This window comes from Psammomys obesus, unplaced genomic scaffold (assembly GCF_907164565.1).
Source record: "Psammomys obesus unplaced genomic scaffold, mPsaObe1.curated_primary_1811, whole genome shotgun sequence".
NCBI classification, from domain to species: Eukaryota; Metazoa; Chordata; class Mammalia; order Rodentia; family Muridae; genus Psammomys; species Psammomys obesus.
In genome coordinates this window covers 44,084,003-44,107,469 of record NW_026587216.1, presented here as the reverse complement: position 1 = coordinate 44,107,469, position 23,467 = coordinate 44,084,003, and the positions used below count along the sequence as shown (strand labels likewise).

The 23,467-nt window shown below is 37.9% G+C and overlaps 2 protein-coding genes across 2 annotated transcripts in view; one reads left to right on the top strand and one right to left on the bottom strand.

The window, feature by feature from the left end:
* Positions 1-1,515, top strand: part of Necab1 (N-terminal EF-hand calcium binding protein 1) — a 163,950-nt gene extending 162,435 nt beyond the window's left edge. The window contains exon 13 of the mRNA XM_055603579.1: positions 595-1,515. Within this exon, the coding sequence (XP_055459554.1) occupies positions 595-623 (29 nt within the window). The 3' untranslated portion in view covers positions 624-1,515. The remainder of the gene's footprint in view (positions 1-594) is intronic.
* Positions 1,516-3,877: 2,362 nt separating this feature from the next.
* Positions 3,878-23,407, bottom strand: CUNH8orf88 (chromosome unknown C8orf88 homolog). The gene is made up of 6 exons (XM_055603580.1): positions 23,308-23,407; positions 17,073-17,171; positions 16,041-16,114; positions 13,392-13,467; positions 5,798-5,904; positions 3,878-3,976 (listed from the first exon to the last, which is right to left on the bottom strand). Exons 2-6 carry the CDS (start codon positions 17,149-17,151, stop codon positions 3,953-3,955), a joined length of 360 nt encoding a protein of 119 aa, XP_055459555.1. The 5' UTR covers positions 17,152-17,171; positions 23,308-23,407; the 3' UTR covers positions 3,878-3,952.
* Between the last annotated feature and the right edge of the window lie 60 nt (positions 23,408-23,467).

Below are 23,467 nucleotides of genomic sequence, written 5' to 3'. Positions count from 1 at the left end.
CCCCTCAGGACCAGAATACCCTTGCCATTATAAAGGAAAGAAGGAACACAAGAAAGTAAGGTCTGAGTGCAAGCAATTCAACTTTAAAAACAACTCCTTTTATCTGCCTTTTTACCAAGGCATGCCAGTAACCATACTTCTTTACCATAGGTTATGTTTAGGTGTTTATATTCATTGGGGAATATATTTCTAGTGTTCAATTATAAACACATTAAAAACTGTATAATACATCCATCTGCTTAAATTCAAACTTCCTGAAACATATATTTAGAAGTATCTTTTGTTATTTCCTAACAACTGCTAGTACTGGGCATATTGCAACATTATTCGACATCAGGGCATTTATAATCTTGTTACTAAGACAAACCCTATTCATATATAATATTTTTTAAAAGTCTTAGACAACAAAGTATAAAAACCCACAGTATAATTACACAGTAAAAACTCAATGTCCCAAAGCGTCTAAAATTGAAAACTAGACCAACAGTTATGCAAAGTGAAGATGAAGGGAATGATCTCTTTACAGTTTGGACTTTCTCTGCTCTCAAAACACACTTTCATTATTTGTTTTTGTTTTTTTTTCTCTCATTTCAGCCTCCTGGTGGATCCTGAACAACAATTAGATGTCCCTGCACCACGTCTTTATTGTTCCGAGTTCAAGTGTTCTTCTCTAAAATGTCAACTGGAAAGTTCTGTGGTTGTCAAGCTGCTGCACACTTTTGTTCAATGTTATCAGTACATCTTCTGAAGTGTATTCTGTAGCTATCTCAGTAGCTACTCTTGGTATTTGATGCTAATTGACTTGCTATACTGTAATCAATCATTATAGCAAAATCCTAATATATGAAATTGGCACATAAAGTAATAAAATGTGACAATTCTTGTAAAAATGCTAAGTGAGAACATCATATCATAGGGCAGGGTTTGTCCACTGCTCTAAAGTGGTGGTTCTCAACCTTCCTAACGCTGTACCCTTTAATACTGTTCCTCGTGTGGTGACCTCCAACCATAAAATTATATTGTTGCTACTTCATAACTACAATTTTGCTACTGTTATGAATTATAATGTAAATAAATATCTTATATGTAGGATATCTGATATGCTATCCCCAAAGAAGTCATGACCCACAGGTTGAAATCCACTGCTCTAAGGATTATATCCATGCTTTGTGACTTTTCAGTAACACATTTTTGTGAGAAAAACATTCTTTTTCAGTAAGTTCCACATGGCCCTCCAACTATTCTCCATATAATTCCTTTAACATTAATATAAATGCACAGAACAACCTAGGCTATATCCTGTAGAAGCTGTTCATGTGTCATGTTGTAAACTGGTATTTTGGACAATCTATAGTAACTTACAGCATTTACTACTGTGACACCTTTTTTGTTAGTATTATAATCTCATATATAAGCTAGACATTATTGAACCAAGAATAAAGCTTTACTTTGAGGAAGTTAATGTTTATGTCAGAAGCCTTTAAAATATGATCCATATAAATAACTAATCTTATGAAAAATGAACACTTGAATTTAAATGAAGATTTTTTAAATTCAGTACTTTAAAACTAAAATTTCAACTCAACTGAATAAGGAAATTTAAAACAAGGACAAAGCTTTAGAACTGATTATACCTACTTTGTATACTTTCCTATTGTGACTAAGACAAATGACTTTTCTGCCATTCTCTACAAACTCTGGTTATAGACTCTACTACGAGAATACACATAGAACTATTGTCATGTTACACTCTCATACAAACGCCTTTGAAATTCTGGGCTTGAGGGAAAATACATGTAAAATATTATAGTATTTTTAACAATTGGAAAACTTAGGGAAAGAGAAAGCTTGGATGAAAATGTCATTTTATAAATATGAGACTTGATCTAGAAATATTGTCTCAAAATAGTTTATGGAACATTGATTTACTGAATACTGTTGTATAATTTCAGTCCACTTCAATCTTATATAAAATTGCATAGTTTGTTAGACCAAACTGGAAACTTTTTACCCACACAGACTCATGTGTATGTGTGTGTGTGTGTGTGTGTGTGTGTGTGTGTGTGTGTGTGTGTGTATTCGAATCTTACGATGACAAGCACTATGAAACAACTCTTGTTACAGGAGTGCATGAACGAAGTAAGACAGCTACTGCCAAGACAAACTGCACATGTGTGAAAGCAGGGAGGAGCAGAGCAGTCTCTGGCCTCACTGAGGTTACTCACACTCAAGTTCTGAAACCCAGGGGACTTCCGACATACAAATGCTTCTTGGAAATGCTGGCGAATAACGCTTTCAAATTACAGATTACAACCACTCAAAACATTGTCTCAAATGGCCCACTTCATATCCAACCCAAAAATCCTATCAAGTGTTTTATACACTAGGTAGTTTTCAACGTAGCAGAGTAGTACAACTGAAGAGGCTCTGCCCAGCAACAGGCTTCAGACAAAGGCCCCCTGGTTACAAATTTTCATGAGTTTTGTAAATATATTAAACTAGAACCAAAGGACTTGAGAAAAAAGCAAATTAACCAATTTAGCTCTGATAATTCTGATCTCATCTATTATATATATATATATTTATAAGTATGTTTAAGTGTGTTTGTATGCAAGTGACTATATATGATAAATACATACACATACTGATTCCTATGACCAAAAAAAAGGAAAACAGTAGGGGGCAACACACACACAGACTCACACACCAATGATGCAATAGTATAAATATCTCATTTTCAAACAAGCAATAAATTTATGAAGGGATTTTTTCTCTATTAAAAAGTAAACCTTTCAAAAAAAAACAAACAAACAAAGTAAACCTTTCCCTGAGAATCAAAGTAATGAACAAGAAGCTAGGAAAAGACCAAGCTGGAAAAATCTGCTGTGGACTAAGCATTAGAACCTGGACAACAAGCATCCCCAAAGCAGCAAACCGGAGGCGCTGGTTTTAGGAAGTCACAGTCAGGGAGAGACAACATTTCTGATCACAGACAGTCTTGAGTAACTTGCCAGTGATCCAGAACACAAGAGAGTAGAAGCAGTGAGTTTACTTACCTTTTCTGACATGTTACATTGCCATTTTTAATTCCTAGGAAATAAAAGCTTAAACCTCCAAATTCTTTATCCATGTATATGAGAAATTACAGAATTGAAATTTACTGTACCTTAACTATTTGCAAATGCCTGAATTTTCCCCTCTTGGAAACAATTTCAACTTTATTTTCCAACTGCTTGACTCTCAATCATAGAGTCTAATGAGGAGCATTAAGTATCAGCTATTTTTCAACTTCTATTTCATTAACTACCTTTCCACATGTCCATCTCTGCTAGTAGTTATGAGCCTAAGATCACACTGTTGCTAAGAACCCATGGAATCAATTATGTGTCTGAACTGCCCATTAGAAAGTCTCCACCCCTGCCGCTGACAACTAGGCTTTAAACACCCGGAATCATTCAGGCGTCTGCACACTTCGTAATGATCTGTCCGAGTGCTGGTGTGAAATCAGTGGGAAAAAGAACAAGTGACTTCGACTTTAAGGACAACAAAAATTTTGTACCATATATACATCGTAGCAAATACTTTATATTTGAGAATCTTTACAGCTTACATTTCCATTCCATTATTACAAGTGGTGAAAAACAAGAATTGCAAGTAGCATGCAGATTATAATACAGTCTTCCCACTTCGTCAACAACATCCCCACTTTCGAGTGTTACTTCCCAATTTTGCAGGAACTGCCTGAAAAGCTGAAACTGATTAGAAAAATTCTTTATAGTTTAAAATATCTCTTTCTCCTTTTATGAGAAGCCAAATAGCCAACCATCAAAAGTAAAAATAAATTGAATCGTCAGAGTCCATTAGTTATTGTTACTAGGTCCACTTCATTTGCAGGTGTCCAAAATATAAAATGAATAATTCTTTATCTTCAAATTCATCTGTTCTTAAAATGCTACTTAAAGCTTTGGTTGTTTTCCTGTAATATAGAAGAAAGATAAATTATCAACTAGACCAGCTAAATACAGCTTTCACAAATTAGCTTATTCAACCAAGTACTGTGAATCTACTATCTAAGTGCATGTTACTGTAGAAACTATTGAAGTGACTGGAACCATAGACGCACTGTGTCTCAGTGAACCTATGTAATCCATTTTTAATATAGGGAATTTTATTCCAAGTCTCTTGTTCTCTTCCTGTAGTGCTCAGCTTTTTAAATGTTGTTAATGCATAAATTAAAAGAGATTCTATTGTATGCTTATTCAGAATAAGTTTTTCAAGCTTTTATTGACAAAATAAAGTGTTAATGGATTATTTAAGCCTGAAAATAAAAAGTGGTTGTGTTTTATGTATAACTAAAATTTATATTTATTCTTACAGACCAAGAAATTATGTGTTCCCTTAGATCTTCAAACAGGTGAGAAAATTCAAGTATCTAATACATTTTTCTTCACCAAATATTCCTTTCTTAAAAGTATTATAGAAAAAGTTGCTTTCAGATTTAATTAAAAAAAATGGCTACTGAGCTAGTGAGATGGTGCAGTGGTAAAGGTGCCTGCCGCTAATCTTGATGGCCTGAGTTTGATCCCCAGCATCTACATGGTGAGAAGAACAAACTTTTTTTAAAGGTGTATTTATACATATGTGTGCTCTATTTGCATGTATGCCTGCATGACAGAAGAGGACATCAGATCCCATGTATAGATGGTTGTGAGCCACCAAGTGGTTGCTGGAATTGAACTCAGGACCTCTGGAAGAGCAGCTGGTGTCTTAACCACTGAGCCACCTCTCTAGTTCCCACATTCAAGTTGAAAGTGTTGTTCTACTCTGTATATTGCCAGTTTAATCTCGGACTGTAACTTACTGTGACCCCACTTTTTGCAACTGAAGATAAGGATGATGATGCTGTGTGGCTGGGGTTAAGTCAAGCAACATAAAAATACAAGTCAAGTGCCTATCGGTCATTCTGCACTCAGTAACTTACTTCTGTTCTTTTGGTCTTACTAACCTTTGACTTTTTTGTTTTGTTTTTTTTTTTAACTATTTTCTTTAGGTAAAGAACAGTAATTTTAAGGGGAGACTCCGCGCACAAGTGTGTTGACACGCGCTCCACCTCAAGCTGTGGAGTACTAGCTTCCCTTCCTATTTATGGAACTTTAAGCCTTGCAAATCCAAAAAAAAAAGAGAGAGAAAAGGGAGATATATTTAGTAGTTTGGCATGGAAATATAAGAAGCTACGTAGCAAAGCAAAGATATAACAGGAATAACGTGTATAAAAAGACTAACTGAACCGAACAGAAGCCTACAACCCCCACGTCATATGTTATAAATTCCAGATAGATTACAGAACCTAACTGAAAACAGATAGAACTTTTAGACTGCAGGATGGTATTTTCATAATCTTTTAGCAGACAAGTTTTGTTTTGTTTTGGTTTTGGTTTTTGGTTCTTTTGAGGCAGGGTTTCTTTGTGTAGCCCTAGCTGTCCTGGACTTGCTTTGTAGACCAGGCTGGCCTCAAACTCACAGAGACCCACCTGCCTCTGCCTCCCCAGTCCTGGGATTACAGGCATGTGCCACCTCACTTGGTTAGCAGAAGAGTTTTACATACAGAAAATCAAAATTATTCTCGTCTATCCTTGAGTAGAATGATTATTTTTTATTATTGATTTTAAGTATACATTTAAATTTTTGTGCTTTTGTATGACCATTACCTTATAATACAGAAAGTTAAAATACTTTTAAAATATAAAGACTAATACCTGGAATACAATTTTGCAACAAAAAATATCAGAAAACTCACTGGTTTTTGAAGTACAATGGGATGATCAGGCAGAAAGTCTGGTTTTTTTCTGCAGATGGAAACACTTGAAAGCTTCAACAAGAAATCTCTGCTGTATTTAATTCTCTCTGCAGATATTAAATTTTAAACATAATTATAAAACTATACTATTCTAGATAACTTTTTAGCTCAGTTTTTAGATGTCTCTAACTGGTCCACTATTTTATTAAATGGCATCTAGTATCTGTTGAAAAGATAGGGGAGAAATAGATTAAATCCTTTCACATGGAAAGGAAGCCACATAAGAAAAAAGAAATGGGGGGTAGTTAACATGACCTGGAGAGGACAGGTGTTCCACAAGGACCAAATATATCTGGGCACAGGAGTCTTTTATGAGACTGTTTCTCCAAACAAGGACCATGTATGGATGCAACCTAGAGGCCCTGCTCAGATGTAGCCCTTGGTAGCTCAGTATCCAAGTGGGTACCCTAATAAGGGGAACAGGGACTATTTCTGACATGAACTCGATGGTGGGCTCTTTGACCCTCCTCCTCAGGGAGAAACAGCCTTGCTAGGCCACAGAGGAGGACTTTGCAGCCTGTCCTGAAGACACCTGATAAACCAGGGTCAGATGTAAGGGGAGGAGGTTCTCCCTTATCAGTGGACTTGGAAAGGGGCAGGGAGGAGATGAGGGTGGGAGGGTGGGATTGGGAGGGAAAGAGGGAGTGGGATACAGCATGGATACAAAGTTAACAAATTGTAACTAATATTAAAAAAATAAAAATTAAAAAAAGGAAAAAGGAAGAACGAATCATTTCAAAAAATAGGTAATGTAATATATAGCAAGGCAGCCAGATATTATAAATTATAAGAGCATGACCAATAGGTATTAATATCTATTGTAACATTCAGATCTTGTCAAAATGTAATCACAATGAGCCAATCTAATCTCAGTCCATACGGAAATTTTAAAACAATCAAACTTATTTTAAAAAACATTTCTGCGTACTGTATATCAAGAATCATGCTAGGTCAAATGTTCTCAACCTGTGGGTCGCGACCCCTTTGGTGGTCAAACAACCTTCTATGGCGATGCATATCAGATATTTGCATTACAAATTAATTTCATAATACTAGAAAAATTACAGTTATGAAACAGCAACAAAATAATTTTATGGTTGGAGGTCACCACAACATGAGGAGCTATATTAAAGGGTCTCAGCTTTAGGAAGGTTGAAAATCACTATGCTAGGTGATGATAAAGAGATCCAAGACAGGGTCCTTAATTTCTAGCCAACCAACTATTCAAGTATCTGCTAATTTTTCATGAGAAATCATTCAGGAACTACCATGCTGAAGACAATGGCCACAATATTTTAAAAGGACCAGAAGAAAAGCAATGACAAACTCCTCATTGGTGTGGAAAGAAAATCCTACAGAAATCCTATTGACACTCTCTAATAAAGGAAAACTAAAAGAATTCACCATCAGGACTGATCAGCAAGAAATGTTAAAAGGTCATTCAATTTGAAGGGAAATGATCCTAGATGCGAACTTTTCTCTTCAAAACGGAAGGTCAAATGAAATTTTAACAGTTGACCAAGTGTAGCAGACCCCTGCTGTTTCCTGTCAATTGTGTTAAAATATGTGTCACTGCTAAACTACTATTGTGGGCTGGTGTGTTTCTAAGGTATAGATATACAGAATGCCCTGCATGTATGTCCAGGAATGCACTATCACCATATGCTTGAAATAGTACAATACTAAAAATAAGTACATAGGTCGGATATTATAATTCCTAGTAACTTAAAAAAAAAGTAACCACAAATTCATTCAATAAATAAAAATGAAATAAACACAAAACATCAAAAAGCAGGTAAGAAAAAGAAAATAAAACAAAAACCATCTATTATCAACAGAAACAAGATATATTCATAAGATACAATAATAAGGGATTTGGAATTAAAGTGAATAATTCAAATATAGCACTTAAACTTGTAGACTGGGGCTGGAGAGATGGCTCCAAAAGCCTTGATACTCCTGCAGAAGACTTGGACTCAATTCTCAGAACCTACCTTGTGGCACACAAATGTCTGTGACTCCAGTTCCATGGGAGCTGACATCCTCTTCTTGCCCCCACAACCATCAGGGACACATTTGGTGCACATACATATATACTCAGGCAAAAAATCCAAACACATAAAATTAAAGTACATAAATCTTTCTCAGGTATGTAGAATATGGCTGAAACGTAGCTTCAATGGGAACAAATTCATATTACATCAAAGGTTTGGGGCAACCCTGTTGCTGAAGACATCACATCTGTGAGTCAAAGAACACGGAGCAATCAAGTTAATACTGACCTGGGAGCTCCCCCCTCGTGGCCAGCTTTCCTAGTGCGGGAAGGTGCTCTATGAACACTAGCAGAGGATAAAAGGAAGCGTCAATTTCGCCTTGCTCATCCCAAGCCCTGGGAGCCACAGTAGTGACTGGGCTGGCAAGATAAGCCACTGTGGTGATAGTGCCATGCACATGACGGGAGACATTAATAGCTTTAAGGTTGGATGTAAGGCCTGTTCCACAAGATAAAACGCCTGGCACCATTAACAGGCCAGGACCTATAGTTTGGTGAGTTATGAGCCATAAGGAAGAAGTTACTACTTAAAACATTTTTGAAGGAAAATTACAATAGACATGCTGATAGAGGAAAGGCTTTTACTGGACAAAGGTAACAAAACTACTGGTGATGAAGAAATGCTAGGAGGTGGAGAAATAGTCTTCCCAGAAAAGAACAAACCAATTGGTTACCCAATTCAAGTGACCATCCCTAAAAGTTAGTACTTTTGTTCTAAGTGAGCATAGTATTAAACTAACTGCTAATGACTTAGATTAATTCATTTCTCAAGCCTCATCAGAGAAGCTTTTATTTACAGCAAATTATGATGAACACAAGAGACTTACAACTGGCCATGGTGTGAGAGTCATAGACTGCAGAATGGTCATCCCTAAGTGAAAGAGACATATTCTATCCCTCTTCCAAAGGCTCGGAGATAACTGAAGAAGAGGTAGTAGAAAGAGGTTTTTTGTTTTTATTTTCTATTTGGGGATTTTTATTATCTCTCTTCCCCTCTCCCTCTGCTTCCTCCCTCCCTTCCTTCCCCTCCCTCTGAGTTTTAGCCAGAGGCTGCTGATGACTATAAGAAGGGTTTCTCTGGACACAGAAAGGCAGAAGCACTGATAGGAACTCATGATGGTTATGACAGCATGCACAAGGCCTATATGCAAGCTCAAGCAGTACTGAATCCCAGCACAGAGTGGAACTGGACAGGAAGTCCCTTTTCTAGCTGAAGAGCTCTTGGCAGTTGTTAGCTGCTGGGAGAGGAAGAATCAGTGTTCTCAAAGAACACAGCTACTGATAGGTTGACCACAGTCCAGTTCAGACCACAAGAACATTTAGGTAGCAGAAATTTGTCTTTGTGCGTTTTTAAAAGTAAAAAGACACAAAATTGGATTGGGGGGAAGAATCTGGAGGGAATTTGGAGAGGAAGGTGAGCATGATCAAAGCACATTGTTCAAGATTCTCAACTACTAAAACATATGTATATTAAGAAATGTTTTGTTCTGTTTCTGTGTTCTTATAAGTATACCTTATTTAGGTAATATAGAAAGAAATTGAGTTTAGAATTCTGGTGACTGTAAAATCCAAATACCATGGCATCTGGAAAGGAAGGAACCTTTGACTTCATCTTAACATGAAAGGTGGCATCTTAGCATATGAGGCACAAACTGTTAGAAAGACTGACATAGATCCATTTTAAAGACTTGGTCTCCACTCTTAACATTATAATTTGGAATTGAGCCTCAACAAGAGGTTTGTTGTAGACAAATCACACATGAACCATAAAAATAAGAAAATAAACATATACAAGTAATGACCTAATAAGCTATACTAAAATATTGGGTGGGAAGGACAGATAGCAAACTAAACCCAAAGAAAGAAAAAAGAAATCTACAACCACTAAAGAACAACATAATTAAAGACAAAGCTAGTTCTTTGAAGAATAAAAACAAAATTTACTAGTATCTAAGTAGATTAATCAACAAAACAAGACTGCAAATGGCCAGTGTCTGGAAGAATAGTAGAGATCTCATCAGAGACCCTACAGATAATATAAAGTAAGAATAGGATGGGCAGCTTTCTACCAACATTCAGCATGGATGAAATGCCTATACGCTTCTCTAGACAAGGGTTTTTAACTTTCTTTGATGTGTCCATTTGAAAATTAGATACTATTAGAATTACTACATCTAAATTAATAATGATGAATGCCAAGAGCTGTCAAGCAACTAGATTTCACGAAAACATCTAGCTACAAGGGCACTACAAGGAAACAGTATGATGAAATTATGCATTTACCTATTCTATGGCATGTCAATCCAACTTCTACCCCAGAGAAATTTAAAAAAAAAAACCAATAACTTCTTTTGTATGAACAATCAATATTAACAATAATCAAGAGTTATACTGTTAAAGGATAAATAAAATGTATAGCCATACAGTGGAATTCCTATCAACCTCTTTTCAAGGAAAAAAAAAAAACAATAATAGAGACAGATAGCAATTTGTATTAGCTGCCTGAAGTTGAGTGTGGGAATGAGGCAAATGTGTAACAGATGAGTGTGTTTTGTGAGGGAAGTATAGTAATGCTTACAAAATTCTGCAATTTAGCAGGACAAGTCACACACAACGGTGACTTCTGTGATACCTAAATTGTATCTCTTGATAAAGCTCCTAAGGAATAAATATATTCGAGACAAAAGGATTTTAAATGTGAAGAACAAGCTGGGAGGTTGAGACTAGACAGCTGATGCTGTTAGCTGTGCTGTGAAAGCAGTTAGCAGAACGTTTTCTATGATGGGAATGGCCAGTGGCTGAGAACTAAAGATTAATAATGTCAGACTGTGCTGCCTCAGGGCGAAGAAGAGCAAGGAAAGCTCTTAACAAGTCGGGGTTGGGGGGTTCAGAAAGTAAAGAATGACTAAGGAAACATAAAAAAAAAAACTAGAGAGTCAGTGTTATTAACAAAAGACTAAAATAGGAGCTTCAGAAAAGGATCAAAAAGGATCTGGTCCCTGATCTCTGAAGCTGGTTATACCAGAAAGTCATTTATCTAGGTCAGGAGCCAGAAGAGCCTGCAGTTATAGTTTGGGCAGTGTGAAGCTACTCAAACTGGACTCCAATCTGAAATTAAACTTGAGGGGCAAGTGTGGGAGCCAAATGGGAAACTAGAGTTGGGAGCTGAGAGAATACAGGTAGGAGCAGGCAGTGACCAAAGATGCCAGAAGATCACAGGCATCAAAACTTTTGCCACTGACTTGATATCCTTAGGAGTCCATCCATCCTTTTTGCCTGTTGGTCTGGTCACTCCTCAGCAGAAAAGCTTCTTCTTGAAGTAGATGGGATAAACACAGAGACATACAACAGGGTAATATGTAGAGAGTGAGACTCGAGCACTCAGTCCTAAATGGATGTCTTCGTTCAACCCCTCATGCCAGACCCTGAGGTCTGTACGGAAGACGAAGTAGAAATACAACACGAACCAGAGGTGGAGACTAACCCTAAGAAAACGGCATCCTCCAGTCACTACAGGACTGACACATGTATGAGCCCAGAGACTGTGGTACCATGCACAAGTGTTACAGAGCTTCAAGCCAGATGGGATCCTGGCACGGAGAGGAAGAAATGGCTACAGGCCCACAAGCCTAACTAAGAGCTCTTTGCACCTGTTGGTAAAGGGAACATCAGTTTTCTCCACCGGAGTACCAACCACACTTCAGGGCAGGCCCCACATACAACAGTAGTTGTGTAACACAAAATAAACTCCTTGTTTGATTTTTGTTTTTAGTGGGAAAAAAGGATCAAAAAGAAAAATACAATAGAGGAAAAAAAATACCAAAGAAATGCACAAAAAGATTCCACATTAGAAGACCCTAAGTCTTCATCCTGTGAAAGTTCATCTTTTGTTTCTTAGACTTGTTTTTTCTGGTTGTTTCATGTGAATGAGAAGTTAAAATAGCTCAAATTTTGTGTCTACCTTATTAGAAACATGCATATTTGAGTTCTCATCTTTAACTGAAATTTTCTATCTAGCCAGACTATCAATCAAGTGTGAAAGTAGAATAAAATCATCTTCAACTGCACTCAGAGCAGGCACCTAGTCACCACCCTTCCTCCTAGGTCTTCTGAAGAATGTGCTGAGCAAAAAGAGGTGGTGAATGAAAAGATGACAATGTGACAATCAAGGGGACACTTGAGTGACATCATGAAAAAGAGCCAAGTTGGGAACTTCAAAGTTCTTCCCTGTTAGGGGGAGCAGTAAGCTGGCAAACACCGGAAGAATCAACATTCTCTGAACTCTGGAATTTCATTAAATGCTTGATTTGTTTGAGAAACATTCCCAGGACAAGAGCTAACAGCTAGAATAAACACCATGTGTTTTTGTTTGTTTTTCTTTTTTGTTTTTTTCCGGACAAGGCTCTTTGTCTAGCCCTGGCTGTCCTGGAACTCTCTCTGTAAACCAAGCTGGTTTTGAACTCAGAGATCTACCTACCTCTGCCTCCCAAGTGCTGGGATTATAGGTGTGTACCACCATGCCTGACTACAAGCACATGGTATTTCAAAGTGGTAATATTCCTTCCAAATGATCTATAGATTCAATGTCATCACTAATAAGATTTTAATCACTTCTATGATATAAATGAAAAATCTGTTCCTAAAAAGTACATGGAATTTCAATGAACCCCAAATAGCCTTAAAAAAAAAACAGTATTCAAGAGTTTATAATTCCAAATATCAAAACTTAATCCAAAGCTACAATACTCAAAGAGTATGATACCAGCATAAGGTAAAAATATAGGATAAAGAATTAGAACTGAGAGTTCATAGATAAATACCAATGTCCACATTGCCTGATTCCCCATAAAGGTTCCAAGTCCATTCAGTGTGGAGGGAATTTTTTTTTTAATACTGAATAGCTACAGGAGAAAGGATGAAGCTGAACCGCAATCTCATAGTATATTCATAAATTAACTAAAAATGGATCAAAAGCCCAAAAGTATAAAACTCTAAAGAAAACAAGAACAAATAGTCATAAAAGCTGACACTTATTTTTTACATCTAATCCTAAAATACAGCAATAAAAGAAAAATGATCAAGTTAGACATCATCTAATTAAAATGCTGAGCCCTGAAGGAAGAAGTGAAAAAGCATGTTCCAGCACAGGGAAAACACTTGAAACCATCTATCTGGAATCTAATAAGAGCTAGCACTCAAAATAAAAGGAGAGAGAGAAGTGGGGGAGGGGAAAGAGCATATATGTATGTATATAAAACGAATCAATAAAAAATATGATTAAATGTACAAATAGCTTCCTATCTCATTGGAACCATTATTATTCCGGTGTCTTCTTTAGAGCAGAAAATCGTAATTATTAATACCAAGAAATTAACCTAAAATATGATAAAAGCCTTATTATGGAGATGTAGGCAAATAACAAAGAGAGTTAACCTTATATGAATACTGAGGATACTCTGATTTAAATTGAGAATTTTGTACCTTTTTTAACTGGAGACTGGTGTTGTTGTTGCTCATTAAGACCTTGAGAAAAGGCTTGCATTCCATTCGTCTTACACTGTTGAGTAAGAAAATATACTTTTAAACTTGGGTTCAAGAGGCTTACATAACTTTTTTTAACCATGCAGGGATATTTTTCTAAGGCCTGAGATATTAATCAAGGATGTGTGGAGCCGACTAATAGACCCTGAGCATATGCTTGCTCTTTAAAGTGAACGTCAGAAAGCTGGTGCCCTGCTGCACACTTACAGCTCCAGCACTTGGGTGGGAGGGTTGTGAATTCAAGGCCAACTTGGGATACAGAGGAAAACGGAGTTCCCAGTCAATCTCAGCTCCTACCTGCCCCTGAGCTGCTGAACAGGGGAACCCCAGAGTTACCCCAAACAACACAGTTATTGCCATTGTGCTTGGTTACCCAGCACAACGAGATGGGAAGACCCTAACGCTGAAGCCACCCATTGGTTGTAGGACACAAAGACACCAAACTGGAAATGACTGAAAACATCCTCCCAACTGGCTTTTTATAAAGCCTAAAGATGCTATACAGGCCACTGTGGGGCAAATCATCCATGGTTTTACTCATTGATAAACCTTGTATGCTATATAATAGCGACTTGCCAGTCAAGACGTAACCAATAGTGAAATAGTGGCGTGCATGTTACACAGCTAACTAACCACATTCTGACGGGCATGGGGGGAGAAGTCAATTCAGAGACTCCTAACTAGTCAAAGAGAATGTTGACTTCTAAGCCTAACTATAACAGCAGTACTTCCCCACTCTCCAGACTCAGGCAACATCTCAAGAGGGATGAGATCCCTCTTATCCTCAACTGAAAGGATAAGAGGCAGTAGATGGGAAGGGGTGGTGTGAAATGCTCTCTTCTGGGCATAGCATGACCACTGTACACATGAACTCAGAGAAGCTGTGGCTCTCTGCTGGACGTGCAGATTGCGCCTTCAACCTTCTAGCATGGGTGGCTCAGGGGAGGTCATTGGCCAGACGGGGACTATTGGCAATTAATGGGAGCTGGAAGAGGAGTTCTTTTCTTTCAGAGGTGTAGCCACTGGTAAGGCGTCTGTGACCCAGTAAGCAATCCCATGCCCCACACATGCAAACAATAGCTAACCTCAGTGAGTTGTAAAACACATACACAGTGCACAAATAAACATGGTATATTTCTCTAAAAATTTAACAGATGATCATTAATATGAGTTAGCTACTGCAAAGCAAGACCTAATATCAAACTCAAAGATAAAATTATACATCATGCTTATTCTTATTAAAATAATCATTTTCTAAAATGTTTCATACATGTAAAAGCATACTTACTAAAAGTTTTGCAAAATGAGTACGTTATGTGACTTACCTGTCATAATCATACAATGGCAAGCACAATCATCATGTTTGCAGTTAAAATAAAGACCAGATGAGTTTGGTGACTAAGGCAGAATGCCAGATGCGAGACAGCTGAAGTAGGCTTTGATTCCTGGTGCTACAATATGCAGCTGTGAAGGCTGTGCACCGAAAAGCATAGCCTTCACCCCACTGATGCTGACATTTAACAAACAAAATAGAACGAGCTTGTAGCTCTCTAAAATAGTCTTTGCTCTTTTCTAACTCTTACAGAGATGCTGAGCAGATCATCGCACCCCGATGTGCACCTCGGCACCGCAGAGACACGGTACCCATGCACTCCAGAGGCAAGCACCTCAGCGGATGGCAAGCTGAGGGGAGAGCAGTGCTCAGCGCAGGAGTTCTCTCCCTGTTTTGTTTTTTTATCACAGAGAACCTTTCAAACTTGAAATCCAATTGAAATTCAAAATTCAGATTTTCATTTGAAAAACTGAAAAATACAATGAATAGTCATTGTGACACTTATATAATTGAAACAACTGACTATCAAAAGAAATTGGACCAAAAAGGTATGTTCATGTAAGCTAAAGTGTTTTTCCCCATCTGCACCATCTGCTCTATTTCTTAAATAGTTGCCTAGCATTCAAGTTATGTTAATGTTCGGGTACCACAGCTTTGTTTCTGGACATATCTTCATGAGAATAGCTACTTAGATTACTAGGAAATATGCCACCAGGGAAGGGATGTCAACTAGAAGAAAATTTTCACTAAGTATCACTCCACATATTTAATTTTTAACATAAATATTAATGTGAAAGAAAATTGAAAAATAAAGCAGTTACAATTATTCTGTGATAGAAAAAATTCAAGATATACTTATGGAAAATTAATAACCAGCATAGTTAGCTCTGGGGAGGGTAGGAAAAAAAAACGGGAATCAATTTTAGAAAGATACACAAGGTGTTTTGAATTGTCAGAATTTTGTTTTTAAATTTTTAAAACAAATATAGGAAAACATTCACATTTTTAAATGCTGCATGAGAGGTATATGGGTGGCATGCAATCCTTAACATATGTATGAAATATATTTTAACATTTAAGAAATACAATGCACTTAACATAAGATCTTGCACGTAGCCACTTAATATTATTTTACAGTTTGTAAAGTGTGTATACATATTCCACACACACACATGCACACGCACACACTGGATAAGCATATACTGTGTCTCCCTGCTGCTCCCCGGCCCAATCTGTCATAATTTCTAAGAACTTACTCTGCCAACTCCACTCTGTAAGCACTGAGTGTTGCATGGATACTCATTCTGAAAGTTGAAAGGGAACACTGGTCCTGTTACAAGAGAGAGACTGTTTCAAATATCCACGTGCTCAACAAATGATATACCTAAGAAACATGTCTAATAACATGTCTATAATCTAAACAGTCTAAGAAACATGCATGTTTATAACATCTTTAGCATTGTTAAAAAAAATGTATGATGGTTCATTATTCAACAAGTATTTATTCAACCCTCTGACATCCAGCTTTTTTGGTGTGGGTAATCAAGCATGAGAAGGATTTGCAGTCTGAAAACCAAGCTTATAAGTAATGACAGGTTATCGCTAAGCTGCCCAATCAGACTTGAATTGTCTCTGTGCCCCAAATAAGCCTTGAGAGTGCAATCTTATTGCCTTCACTTTTCAGGCAGTCGGATTACAGGCCCGAGCCATTAAGCCAGGCTTACCCCTAAGTCGTTCTTGCTGTGTAGCCTCCTGGAATCAGAAGCATAACTGTTCAAGCACACCCTTGGCCCCTGCTGGCATTACATGTACAGCATAACACCTCTAGACCTTGCTTGCTGTTCAACTTGTTGTTTGTGCTCCATGTGTTTACAAGACAAATTCTACAATGTGATACCATGCACTGACAATAACCACACGGTACAAATAATTTATATGTGAGGGTATCTCTCTGACCAGAGACCAGCTAACTATACAATGAGACATGAAAGTAAAACAAAACCAAACAAATAAAAAACCACAGAGCTACTCCTGTCAGGTAAAGGGCTTTTTCTCCCTTCCCTGGCTTGTAAGACTTAGGATGTGTCTGTAAGACTGGTCAGTAGACACTAATAAGCTCTTTGTCTTGACATAGCATTTGTAAACTCTTCAAACAGAAGGGATCATTAATTTTTATTACTTCTTTTAAAATTCACAACAAATATTTACTTCATAATAATTTAGCCATTCAAATACCAAATAGCCATTAATAAATTAATACTTAAAGAATTAAATACTCCATTACTCACCTGGAGGAGAAGAGAGATGACGAACAGGTCTTGCAGGTTGAAGCGGTTTCCCAATCAATTTTTTGGTTTCCATTGTCATAAAGACCTTGAGGTTCCATACTTTAATAGGAAAAAACACATTTTTATCTTTTAGACATTTTCATCTTTTATCTTTTTACCTTTTATATATGCAAACAACTACAATACTCTTTTGAAAACAGTGGAAACAGAGATGAAACTCATTTAAAATATTCAACAACAAGATTTCTATACTGACTTCACCACAGTTACACAATCCCTTTTTAAGTTATTTTCTTGGTCCAGTTTATGTAACTCAGTTATTTTGTATTGTTTCCTCCCTGTTTCCTGCCTCTTCTACTTTATCTGATACTTCTTCTGCTCTTCAGTTAGAAATTTAAGGACGATTAAATCTAGCTCTGGTCCTCTTAGCTAAACTCACCAATGTTTATGTTTATGGCTACACACATACACATGGAAATATAATGGAATGTACACCTTTAGCCCTTATGTCTTAAGCTCTAGCCCAACTTTTCTCATTGTCCACTGCTATTCCCACTTCTACATTATCACTGGGATGTGAATTAAACATCTCCAGAATTAAATTAAGTGCTGTGGTATTAAAAATCTTCATCCTGGATTCCTTCAAGTCATCACCTTAAACACCTCTTTACTAAACATCTCTTCAATTTGATAGTTTAAGTCATTGTGATTCCTATCCATTTTTCTGCCAAAATACATCACACATATTGTCATCAGTTCTACAACTACCCTCTGACCACCATTTAAATAGATTTAAATGCTACCCACATGTGACCTTGTGACACCATGACTATGTCCACCTTGTGACATTTACAGCTGTACTATAATTTTATTTTTCTTCCATACCAGACAAAGTGAAAAAGAGGTTTATCTTTAAGAAACCACTTATTTGCCCAATATTCACTGGAAAATACAAAATGTAGATAAAATACATTCTTTGAACAACTAGATAAATATTACCATCTTTTGAACTGTGATCCGTTTATATAGACTTAAGCTTTACGACCATGAACATGTGACTAGGGTACAGGTGTGAAGGCCTGTAACCACTACCGCTTAGATGATGAGACAGAAGTACAAGGCTCACCTAAGCAACTTAAGATCCTGGTTGAAAAATAAAAAATTTAAAAATATCTTAGACTATACCTCAAGGGTAGAATTCTTTCCTACAATGTGCAAGGATCTAAGTTAATCCCCAGGACTAACACACACACACAGACACACACACAAAAAAAAGAAAAACCAAAAACTGCCCACCAGTTCAAAGTCATCTGTACAATAATAACCAAAACAGGTTCTACTCATGGCGTGCATAATAAAGCACCATGCACATATTATTATTATAAACAACTCTGTAACGGAGACATGGTAACCCGCCGTCCAGAAAGCTGAGACACGAAGATTCACGCTAGAAGCTACACCGGGCCACCTGGTTAAATTCAAAGCCATCCTGGGCTACCTGGCCTATGTCTCAGAATTAACCACTTTTATGCAAGCATGCCTGGATTCATAGCATGCCTCCAACACCTAGCCATATAACAGCAGATAATAACCACTTTACTGAATAGGAGTGATATAAATATTAAACACTAAAACTTACACACATAACTTAGAAAAACTTCTGTTACATAATTCAGTAAGAGTTAACATGTCGTTCTTGTTGTATAGTTAAGGTATAGAGAAATAATGTAATTATCCAAGACCAGCGAGTAATGCCTGGGCTTTCTCCATGCTGGGGACTACGCTCTCGGGCTGTCACTCTCAGCTGTGGGTTGGGAACCCTGTGGTAGTCAAATGAGCCTTTCACAGGAGTCGCGTGTCACAGACCCTGCAAATCAGACACAATTCCTAACAGCAGCAACAAGAAGAATCTTATCGTTGGAGGTCACCACACACATAAAGGAGGATTAGAGGTCACGGCATTAGGAAGGTTGAGAACCACCGCTCTCGAGTGCAGCCACTGCCTCGGCCTTCTTTCCAGCCACACTTAGGGTAAATTACCCAATTTCTTGATAAGAAACTCTTTGCAGCTAGTCCTGAAAATACCGGACAAAACGGAGTCATATGAAAGGGGAGGAGGTCCTCCCCTATCAGTGGACTTGGAAAGGGGCAGGGAGGAGATGAGGGAGGGAGGGTGGGACTGGGGAGGGAATGAGGGATACAGAATTAACAAAATGTAACTAATGAGAAAAATAAAATTAAAAAATAAATAAATAGATAAATAAATAAATAATACTAAAAAAAAAAGAAAGGCAAAAAAAAAACTGTTTTAAAAAGAAAAAAAAAAAAAAAAGAAAAAAAAGAAAAAGAAACCCTTTTAATATTTTCCCCAAACAGTTCTGTACCCTCTTCCAAAACAGTACATACTACACATATTGCAACTACCTCTTAACCAACGTTTAAATCTACCCTTTCAGGTTTTCATACATATATCCCACTTCTTCCCTCCAGCTCCTTCTCCACTCCCAATCCGCACCAACTACTACAGGCCCGTTCTCCCTTCAGGAATGCATCTAACGCGAACCACCCTCCCTGGAGTGCGGGTATCCACACCATTGTTAGATAAACATCATTCTGCTTCACCATGGGTAGAAATCCAACTGTGTCTCTAGACTCCTCACACTCCCTGTTACCCTTGTCCCAAATGGTTATTCATTGTTCAAGACCAAAGTCAAGGTCCTGCTACTTCCTTACAGAAGATCCCTGGTCTTAATACATAGCTTAAAAGCAAAGCAAGTTGCTTTAAACTTGTCTATGTTCTGATATGTAGCCAAAATAATTCCACTTTCCTTACCTTCCTTCTCCATTGGTTCCCACTGTATTCTGTATATTCTTTACACTAAGATATAGCATGAAATATATTATGTGCTTATTTGAATATACCATTAATTGGCTGAGGCCACAACAACTGGATTATCTTTTCATCCTATTATCTACAACATAGTTTTACTAAGAAAACCAAATAAGTTTAAGTCCCTTCTCATTGTCACTATATCTCTGTGGTACACAGCTTCCTAAATTCTGGGTGTTCATCAAAATAAGACAAAAGTTAGACCTTGCTTAGCTTTACATTGGTCATTTAAAAAGAATTATCATTTTAAATTGTATGCACTATTTACATTTCTTCAAGTATAAGGTATGATTAATTATTTTGTTTTGAGATGCTTTCTCTTATTTAGAAGTCCAATATTATAATAACAAATATAATCCCTCTAAGTTTGCCATGCTGACTAATCAAAAAGTTAACTTTTCCTGAAATGTGAGGATAAGCCAGTTGGCACACTTGTCAATGCCTATCTTGCTTTCTTACATTGCTGTTAAGTAGTGCTCTTTTAACATGACAATTAGCCTTTTAAACCAGTGGTTCACAAGCTTCCTAGTGCTGTGACCCTTTAATATAGTCCTTCATGTTGTGGTGACCCCCAACCATAAAATTATTTTTTGCTGTTTCAGAACTGTAATCTTGCTACTGTTATGAATTGTAATGTAAATATTTTTTGAGAGAGAGATTTGTCAAAGAGATCACAATCCACTTGGTTGAGAACTTCTATAAATCTAAATAAATCAACTATTTGTTCATAACACAATACTGATATAACAGGAAGCAAAAAAAAAAATCCCTCAAATATGTACTAGCTATTTTCTTATGAAATATTTAAAATAAGGGTCAAAGGCCCTCTAATGTGATTTGTTAACTATAATACGTGTTTCTTTGCTTGACGTCTATCCTAGCAATTCTGATGAGGACTCTAATAACACCACACAGTAACTTTCCACCCTGTTTCCCATATGAAACTAGTGAATCGGAGTACAAAAGAATAGAAAGACCTTGGCACACAGTTCCTTGTTTTCCATTGCTCAGCTGAAACTGAGCTGTAGACTGTGAAGTCTCTTCCAGCTGCTGAGCAAGGCAAATCCATGGTATTCAAAGTGGGGGGGGTTCAAGGGTTGGGGAGTTACAGATTTGCAAAACATTCAAAAGAACAAGAAAGCCTTTTAGTGCCACCTACCTTTCAGTTGGCAATACCAGAGAGAACACCGAGGGATCCCCATATACACGCTCACATCAGTCAGTAAGTTAGAAAATAGGCTTCCACACAGACTTTTTAATTTATTTTCTTTTAAAATCAAACTCTGCTTGCACAGACACACTGACATTAGAGGGAATGAGTTACAAATCACAATGCTAACAGTGTTACAAATCACGTGTCATCATTAATCACAATGCACGGTACACACTATCATCATCTTATTAATTAAAGGCTATATTTACAAGATTATCACCGTATCAAGCTGAGCTACAGGAGGCTGATCAAGAGAAGAGTCCACAGACCACAATTCAAATCTCCATTTGGTTTAATAGAGGCTTAGCTGAACTACATCAACGTATAAAATAGCTTCAGATTTTAATGCCTGTTTCATCCAGGAGCTTAAACGTTTTCTTAATGCTGCCAGTGCTACAAGTGGGCATTTAGCTCATCAACTTTGAGAAAGGACAGGAGTTGCAAAAGAAACAGGGTCTCACCGATAGTGCAATGTAGCAAGAGGCAGCCTCATAAGAAAGGTGTCTTTTAAAATGCAAATCTAGTCTGTGACCTAGTTTGTTTTATTTTTAGGGGCATTTGGCATAATAGCTCAAAATATTCAAAATATATTCTTCAAAATGACTGATAAATACAGTTTCTTTCAAGTTTGGAGATGTAATCTTGAATGACAAGTTGCTTATGCGTGATAGATAGCAGTAGACTGTCAACAGGGCTAACAGCCAAGAACCTTGGAGCAGCTAGTCCACTAATTAGACCCCTGTTTCCTTTTCTGTTTTACAGAAGTTGTTTTCATTAATTCTGAAATTACAAATTAACTAAATTCTCTAAACTATAGTAGAATAAACAAACTGATAAATTTGGATGCAATTGCGTATAAAATATTTAAATTAAAACATCATTTTTAGATGGTACTACATTCTAAATACCTTATAGTCATTACTTCAACACTGAGCTATACACTAAGTGTTGAAAGTGATTAGTCCCACTTTACAGAACAGACAGATGAAATTAGGAGATCCAAATCTACATAGCTACTTAGCCAAGAATTGAGGGTTTGACTACAAAATTCATCCCTCTCTAACGTTGCATATTTGCTCAGACATCTGACTGCACTGTTACATGCAAGCATGTTACGTGTTGATAAAAAATTAACTAGGAGAAGGCATGTTTATATATATATTTGTCTTGGAATATTAAATATGACATGTTTCCTTCAAAGTACTTCAGAGTTTAAGAAATGTAGGGCTGGGCTTGTGGCAGAGGCGGCACATAGGCCTGGATTTGATCCCCAGCCCTGCGTAAAACCTGGCATGATGGCTCACACCTATAATCACCGCGCTTGAAAATCAGGAATTCAGACTCTCAGCTTCAGGGTGAGTTAGGGGACAGATAAACTGGATACTAAAATTAAAATCTCCCTTTTAAATTCTAGGCGTCTTGGAGACTAAGGACGTAACTCAGGGCTAAAGCACTTCCGTACGGAAGCGTGAGGTCCTGGATTCTACTCCCAGCACCACCAAAATAAATATACAGTTCTAGTACAATTAAAGGACGAGCTCACTTTTATTTACCTTCCGTATAGTTCCCATTTGAAAACTCGTTGAGATTTAAATTCAGTCTCCTGCTCCAAACTTCTACACTTCAAAGTACTCCTTAAAACCAAAAAACTCCTTAAAGCCACTCGTTAAAAAAAAAAAAAAATGCCCTGATAAAATAATAGCCAAAAAGTAATAAAACACAGATGAACCGGAGACAGAATCCATTCTTAAGTAGTAAAAAATATATTATTTCATAAATCTAACCGGCCCTATTGGGTTTTCTGAAAGCCTACCCAACAGCTCTACTGGTAGCATCACACATCATCCCTTCTAAAGACACGGGGAGGTGGGCTAAGGGAGGGGACTGGTTTGCTTTGCTTTGGTTTGAGCATCTTCCAGCAAGAGACACAACTTAACGACTCGCTGAAAGCAGCCGTCCAAGGGGCGACAGGTGTGTGCGCCGCGGGTCCGGGCGGGCGCCCTCGCTGCCACCTGCGGGCGGCGGACCGGCGGGAGGCGGCGGGGTGTCCGCCTGCGCGCCCGGGCCCGCTCCCCCGCCGTGCCCGCTGCCCACCCGGCGCCCGGGCTGTGGGGCGGCCTCCCCTCACCTACCGCCTCAAGACCCGGGAGGGTTTCCGGCGCGGCGTCGCGGCGCTCAGCCCAGACACGGCGGCCGAGCGCCCGGCTGCCGTCGGGGAACGGCTCCCGCCGCGCGTCGCCTCGCGCCCTGGGTCTCCGCGGCCGCGGGCTGGGGGCGGGGCGCGGGCGCGGG